The following is an 8,273-nucleotide window of genomic DNA, read 5'->3' as shown; positions in this document are numbered from 1 at the left end:
GTGTTTAAAAAAAAAGAGAAAAGGGTTTATGTTTCTCCTTTGATTTTCTGGTTTTTGTTGATGAAAGTTGATGAAAGAGAATGGAGTCAACAGGGATTTGTAAGGTTACTAGAATTATAAACATAGTTTTGTTTTTCACATTAGACCTACGTTAATTTGATTTTCTTTTTTGAAAAAGATTAATTTTTTGGTGTAAGATTATGTGGTAGAAAAAGAAAACGAAGAGAAAAACCAGAAAGAAAATTACAGCAGGATTCTTTTTAGCATAGAGAGAGGAAGAGGAGAAATGTCGGAGTTGGAGGAGTCGTTGACGCTTGAAAACAATACGTCAAGCCCTTCTCCTCCGTCACCATCAAAAGACTCAAAATCAAATGAAGAATCGAAAGATGGTAATTCAACGCCACCGTCGAATTGGAGCCCTTCACCGCCGAGTGCTGGTGATGATGTTTCTAATAAAAAAGCATCTTCATCATCTTCAAACAACGAGTCGTTTGACCAATCACCACCTTCGCCACCGCCGAAAAAGAGTTCACCCCCTACGTCGTCACCATCGCCGGAGACACCTCCTAATCCTTCTAATAAGCAATCACCTCCTTCACCATCACCACCACCATCATCATCATCACCACCACCTTCACCTCCTCCTCCTCCTTCTCCTCCTCCTCCTCAGGAACAATCTCCACCACCTTCATCTCCTACCCTTTCGAAGAAACAATCACCTCTTTCACCGTCACCATCACCGCCACCTCCTAAGAAACAATCATCACCACCTTCATCACCTCCTCCTCCTAAGCAAAAATCATCACCACCTTCAGATAGCTTTTCTAGGAACTCACCACAATCTCCGTCGGGAAAATCACCCCTTCCTCCCCCACCTCTTCTGACAACTAGTCCACCACAACCACCATCTTCCGAAACTTCAAAATCACTATATCCTTCACCTGCATTTTCATCCCAAGCACCAAATGTTGCCACTAAAACATTGTCGGAACTTTCTCCTCACGCGTCAGCTATTCGTCCACCAAGCCCACCGCAAAGCTCCTCTAATGATCAAAAAGGACTTTCTATTCCGAAAAACGCTAAATATGATGTTATGATTGATGCGACGGTGGTAGGGGCTTTTTTCATCGTAGCATTCATTGCCTTGTTTTTCTTTGTGAGGAAAAAAGGGAAAAAGAAAGAAGCCTCCACGCCGCCACCTACTAATATTGAAGTGAAATCAGGTAAAATAATACATTTTAATATTTTTTCGTTAACCTAATATCGGTTTAAGTATTAAATGTTGGCTTATACAGGATTGGTAAAGTCATTGATTCCACTAAAATAGAAAAATATATGTTTGACTCTTTAAGTTTTATAAAATTATAAATTAGTATACGGTAAAATTGTATTTTGGTCCTTTAAATTGATAATTTTTTATTTAATATTTTAGAAATTATAAATTTATAACCTAATAAATTGATGAAATTACATTTTTAACTCTCGTAAACATATGCCAAATAACTTCGACCCCTAACAAATTTTCTGGCTTCACTCCTGTAGATCAAATTATAAACATGTGTATACCTACCGAATGGATAGTTTGGGGATGCCATGTTATGAAAATAGATTATATCATTAAATTTTAAGGGGATTATTTTATTTTTTAACATGTTAGATTCAATATGCCAATAGGTACAAATGTGTTAAAAATTTGATCATGTCCCATCAAATCTAAACTAACATTTAACATCAAAGTTAATAGCTACGCTTGTAGAAGAACCTAATTGATACGATACTGATACTTGAAAACTTCTGCCTTATAATTTGATCCATAGTTTGGGGACTTCTTGTGGAATTAACCCTTTTTTTCTTTAATTGTTTCGATTTAATTTAACAATCATCTTAGTTATGCAGATGCGGCCTGCTATAATCCTCAACTTGATGGCCTGGATTCAACTTTGGTGAACGGTTCGGAGACTCAAAGATTGAATAATTACCACGGTCCAGAATCGGGTATCATAGCCGGTTCCAAGACATTCTTCACGTACGAAGAGTTGATGGAAATGACCGACGGGTTCGCTCGTGACAACATTGTTGGTGAGGGCGGGTTCGGGTGCGTGTACAAGGGTCGTATGCCCGACGGGAGGTTTGTGGCCGTTAAGCGATTGAAGGTAGGTAATGGGCAAGGCGAACGAGAGTTCAAGGCCGAAGTTGAGATCATAAGCCGTATTCATCATAGGCATTTGGTCTCTTTGGTTGGATACTGCATATCTGAGAATCAAAGGCTGCTAATATATGATTTCGTGAGAAATAAAACCCTTGAACATCATTTGCATGGTAAGATAATTGGTTACTTCCCAAATAAAAAAAAGGGTTAAATTGCAATTTTGATCCTTCTACTATACTCAAATTCTGGATTATCTCTGTATTTTATTTTGGTGTAATCTGGTTTTCTACTTTTATGATGTTAAGAAAGATAACTATTTTAATTAAAATATCGACATGGATTTTTCTTCAAAAATCACCCTTGTACAAAATAATTAGCTATTTAAATTAACTTATGACGTTATAAAAGTAGAGGATTGAAATGCCATATTTGAATATAAAAAAGGGATCATAGTAAAAATTTATCCAATTAAAACTATGATGATTGGTTCTAATATTGGGAAATCATTGTGCACCACCAGGTAAAGGAATGCCAGTGCTTGAATGGGCCCAAAGAATGAAGATTGCAATAGGAGCAGCCAAGGGTTTGGCATACTTACATGAGGATTGTATGTATTCATTTTCTTCTTTTTCAATTATTAAAATGATCATAGTTTAGTTTTTTACTTAATTCTGGTTTTGGTCCCTTTATTATGCTAAAGTTAAGGATTTAGTCTCTTTAGTTCAGAATTATAAAACACTTTATTATGCCAACTTTTCTTATTAATCTATACCTACATTTTAATCTGAATAGTTAACTATTTGAACTAAGTTAAGACATTATAAAAGGAGAGAGACCTCGTACAAAATTAATGTATAAGGATTAAAGTCCTAATTAAACTATAGCAAAAGGATCAAAACCATAATTTGACCTTGAAGTTTTCAAGTGTCTACAATATTAAAAAGCCCCCTAAAGTATATTGTCTTATTTAGATAAGCCCTATACTTTTTTGTCGTCTAAATAAGCCCTTATCTTTTGAATTATACCTAAGGAAGCCCTTATTCTCAAGTGAAATATTGGTTTATCTTAAAGATTTACTTAGGTAATAAGTTAAAAGATTAAGAGCTTATTTAACTGTACAAAAATTACTATGGTTGTGGTGAATTGAGTCTTAGTTCGACTGCTACGGTTATTGTTGCCAATGCAGGAGGATGTGGATTCGAGTGCGCTGAAACGCATTATCCTCTTATTTATGGGTTGGGGAGGGACTAAACTATTAGTAGTTCTAGGCATTTTGTCAAAAAGATCTGATATAACCAAAACTTCTAATGGGATTGTTCTAAAAAGAAATTACTATGGTTGTGGGTTGTTGACTTGTAACTAGTGTATTAATTTTTATTTTGTTTTATGCTTATCTTCCTTATGGATATATTTTCAGGTCATCCAAGAATTATCCATAGGGACATTAAGTCAGCAAACATTCTATTGGAAGACGATTTTGAAGCACAGGCAATGAACTCTTCCCCTCATGCACCTTTGAAATAATTTAATTATTTTTTCTCAGATTCAAATTTTTTAAAATTGAAGGCCTTACATTGTAATTAAACAAAAAAATTCTACAGGTGGCAGACTTTGGACTTGCCAGACTTAATGATTCTAGTCAATCCCATGTTTCAACTCGTGTGATGGGAACATTCGGGTAGGTCATGCTTTTCAATAGTTGAGATTGTTTTAATTTATATGTCGGTGTAAATCAGATACTCATTCTTATAATTCATTTAAGTTTGATTAAAAAAGAAAGAAAAATTCACGTTTAATTCAATAATTATCGTATCAAGCTTGAGCTTGAGTAACTCGAGCACCATAATACTTTATTTGAACGGTTTGTGAGCATAATTAAGCTTTTCATTTTATGATGTCTTTATATTATGAAATTACATTTTTAAGTTTGTTATATAGAAAGAGTTTAAGATCAAGCTACTCAAGCTCGATTATGTCTTAGAAGCTAGAATTTAGAAATTTGATGTTTGGTCGAGCTTGAGCCCAGAATTTTGTGTTGAGCTTAAGCTTGTGCATTCAACTTGGAAGTTGTGGAGCTGTGTAGTTTAGACATTGTATTAAAAAGATTATACTTTTGATCTCTTTACTTTTATAATGCCATTAGATAGTCTAACTAGTTAACACCATCAAGTATTCTATTTAAAGTGCTAATGTTGATTTATTTTTATTTATTTTTAAAAGAAAAGCCTTCCAACTCATCTTACTGATATGTATTTTTTCTATTGGAAGGGTACTTTTAAGAAAACTCCACATAAGCATTTTAGTTATAATAAATAATTGTTCGGATTAACTAATAATATTATAAAAGTAAATGGTCAAATTAAAGTATAATGATTATATCTCAAATATGAGAATAGTGGAGAGATCAAAACCATAATTTGACTACTACTTGCTCATTTTTTCAATACAAAAATTCAATTATCTATGAATCCCCAAATCCTAAACTAACTAAATTAGAGGACATTACGAGCTTAAGCATGCTCAAACCCATAACTTCCAACTTGTTGTAACAGTAATGGTCACAGTCAAGCTAAGACTCGTTCTATTTCTATTTATTTCATACTACATATTATAATTAGTGATTTCATTTGCCTTTCAGGTATTTGGCACCAGAGTATGCATCAAGTGGGAAGTTGACGGATAGATCTGATGTTTTCTCATTTGGAGTTGTGCTTTTAGAACTTATAACGGGTCGACAACCTGTTGATCCGACTCAGCCTCTGGGTGATGAAAGTTTGGTCGAATGGGTATGGATCTGAATCTAATAACACCATTGACTTTTGCTTTCTCTCTAAAGTTGTACACCGGTCTCCATAACATGTATATTGGTAATTTTTTGGTATAATTTGTTCCATTTACTTTTATAATACCGTCAATTAGTCAAACTAGTTAACAATGTTAACTATTCTAGTCAAAATATTGACATAATTTTTTCTTAAAGACACCCCACTCAACACATTAAAAGAAATCATATTAGCTTGATGAGTCGAGAGTGTTATATACAAAAAAGTTCTACCTTAACATTTTAATCAAAATAGTTAGCGGTATTAATTATTTAAACAACGGAACAAAAATAATGTCAAATTATAAGGACTAAGTCCTAAACTTGAACATAATAATGATATCAAAACCGTAACATAACCAGTCATTTTTTTTTATATTAGTGTATTTTCTTTGTTTTCTTTTTCAATTGAGCCATGTTATCATGATTTTTGGCAGGCACGACCTCTCCTCATTCAAGCCCTTGAAACTAGTGATTTTAGTGAAATAATTGATGCAAGGCTTGAAAAGCGTTACGTAGAGAGTGAGGTATTAATGATGATCGAGGCAGCCGCCGCTTGTGTGCGGCGTTCCGCCACAAAACGGCCTCGCATGGCGTTGGTAATGTTAACGAACTTTGATGTTTTCTTTGTTATTATTATTATCTAAACTTTCTCCACTAATTGTTGCTCTAATTCTTCATATCTCGTAAAACTCCGTTATTTGACAATAATATTCTATGCATATCCATTAGTATGAGATATAGATAAATTAATCAAGTTCCAAAACTCATTTTGATAAACTTGAAATTAAACTTAGCCTAATTTGATCATAAAAGGTTAAACAATTTTTGCTTGACATGATACAAGTCCAAAACAAATCGAACCCAACATAACCCAAATCCTAAATGATTCGAACAAGAAGCTTGAAATGATTCAAACCCTATATGATCAACCAAAATTATCTAAACCTGAAAAGCCCTAGCCTCAAACCGTAACTTGAAATGGCTCCAGAAACTAAAATAATTCAAACCCAAAATGACCAGAACTCGTAATGGCTAAAGCTTCAAACCCAAACCTAAGAAAATTGAGTCTCGAAACTGGACAAAACTGAAACAACAAAATATTTAAAATTTTGAATTTATCCAATTCAAATTAAATAAAAGTAACTCAAATACGAAAAGATTTGAACAAGAAACTTGAAATGATTTGAACTTTAAGTGATTGAAACCGAAATTATCCAAACTCGTAATAACTCGACTTAAAAAGCCTTAGACTCAAACCTAAACTTGAAATGAAAACAAGATGGAGCTACTCTGAAAATGAAACAACCCTAACCTAAACTACCTAACCTGAAACAATTCAAACCCTAAATAATTTAAAACCCAAAATAACTTAAGTCTCAAAGTAGAACTTAAGATGATTGAGACTCGAAATTGGCCTAAACTAAAACAACAACAAAAATAAAATGTAGGTATATCTAATTTAAATTAACTTGATTCAAAACCAACCCGATTCATGTAATTGAGGGGCTGAATATAAATATTTAGATTCATTCAAAAAGTATCTAGTCGAGCATCTACTTATATCTCACACTCGTAAACAGGTGGTAAGAGCATTGGACTTTGATGGATCTGATCTAACAAATGGAGTAAAAGTCGGTCAGAGCACTGTTTATGATTCCGCTAAGTATAGTGAAGAAATTTTGAACTTCAGGAGGATGGCACTTGGTAGTGACAACAGCTCGGAATCGGACGTTTACAGTGACGAGTTCACTTCAAGAGAAATATCACGTGGACAACCTTCATGGAGGTCCGAATGTAGTTCAAGCGAATTTACGAGCGACGAATCAGAGCTTCAACCTATTAAAAAAAATGGTAGTGGATATAGTGACAATGGCGCATCGGGGAACTACAGCGGCAGTCGCTTCAAATGATGGTCGATTGTTTTTGGGTTAAAATGTTAATGAGTGTTTTTTGCAGGGCATTTGTTTTGTAAATGTAGAAATGCCCTTTTACTTAAATTCCCTTTGAAATTGTAATTTTGAGCATTGGGGAAAGATAAAAGTGATCCTTCTCTAGAGTTACTTAACTCAAAGTTGGGTTTAGTTTTGAATGATAAAAATTGCTCTCAAACGACGTTTGGTTGGACAGTAAGAACGGTAAGAAGCTCAATATCTATTTCAGTAAAATTTCTGATTCGAGTCTTATGGACGGAGAAAACAAGAATGTGCCATTTGTTTAAGGGAGTCCTACTCTACTTGATTTCGAATTTAGTCGAAGCCTAATGTAATTATCCAACACCGAAAATTTTAGACAAAAAGAAAATTGTATGTATATTCAATGTAAAAGAACGAGGCAAACTGAAAAATGATTAAGCACGTTCTTAAAAAGAAAGTAAATTACTTTTATAGGTTTTGAATTTGTTCATTTAACTATTGAAATTTTTAATTTAAGTGTAGATAAGATTATAGCTTTTATTATTTATTTTTTTAATTTCTATTTTGGTTACTAGACTTTTGAAATTTTTACAATTTGACCACCAATATTTTATATTTATCAAATTATTTATTAATATTTTGATCAGCATTTTCAATTTATGATTTGCTGTAAATATAGCTTTTAGAACAATTCCCACAACATTTAGATTATTTGCCTCCAAGAAAACACCATCACAGTTCAATTTAATCCAACTTTCTGGTGGGTGACACCATTTCCTTCTATCATTTTCTTGTTTTGTTGGAGAGAATATTTGTTCATTGTCTTTGGAAATTAAGCACATTATCCTCCTATTTATGGGTTGGGGAGAGGTTATGAGTTGTTTTAGACGATTTGTCAAAAAGAACAGATATAATCAAAACTTATAATGATATTGTTAAAAAAAATCACACATTTCTATATATATCGAACAATAACTGGAATTCAGATCTTATCTTCTATATAAATTCCCTTACTTGAAGATAATTTAATAAACCACTCTTAAAACTTCTAATTTTTTTTCCTTATCAATTTTAATCCTACTACAACTTGTAAATCAGATGTAACATCCCAAATTTTTCGTATAATAAGTGGTATTGTTCTAAGACTTAGTACAATAAAATATAGAAGAGAATTTGAAGATAGGTATTCCAGATGGAGCTTTAAAGAGTTATTTTGATTTTTAGAAGAGGAAATTTGAGAGAATAATTGTGAATGTGAGAACTTAGTACAAATGAGACTAAATTGTAAAGTTGGAAAAGTTGAGGACACTGGTGTGATTTGATCAGATTGAGGAAATCAGAGTTAATAATGACTGTAAAGTATAAGGATGACTCGGTTGAGTACTAA

At 33.1% G+C, this 8,273-nt stretch overlaps 1 protein-coding gene across 1 annotated transcript; it reads left to right on the top strand.

The window, feature by feature from the left end:
• Positions 1-212: 212 nt before the first annotated feature.
• On the top strand, positions 213-6,883 carry LOC105780517 (proline-rich receptor-like protein kinase PERK13). Its single transcript, XM_012604901.2, has 8 exons — positions 213-1,223; positions 1,897-2,319; positions 2,670-2,756; positions 3,567-3,637; positions 3,751-3,827; positions 4,788-4,935; positions 5,408-5,569; positions 6,554-6,883. The coding sequence occupies exons 1-8, from the start codon at positions 287-289 to the stop codon at positions 6,881-6,883; spliced, it is 2,235 nt and encodes a 744-aa protein (XP_012460355.1). The 5' UTR covers positions 213-286.
• The last annotated feature ends 1,390 nt before the right edge of the window (positions 6,884-8,273 follow it).

This window comes from Gossypium raimondii, chromosome 4, assembly GCF_025698545.1.
Source record: "Gossypium raimondii isolate GPD5lz chromosome 4, ASM2569854v1, whole genome shotgun sequence".
Lineage (NCBI taxonomy): Eukaryota > Viridiplantae > Streptophyta > Magnoliopsida > Malvales > Malvaceae > Gossypium > Gossypium raimondii.
Note: the sequence above shows the minus strand (reverse complement) of the source record. Positions and strands in the feature narration are given on the sequence as shown.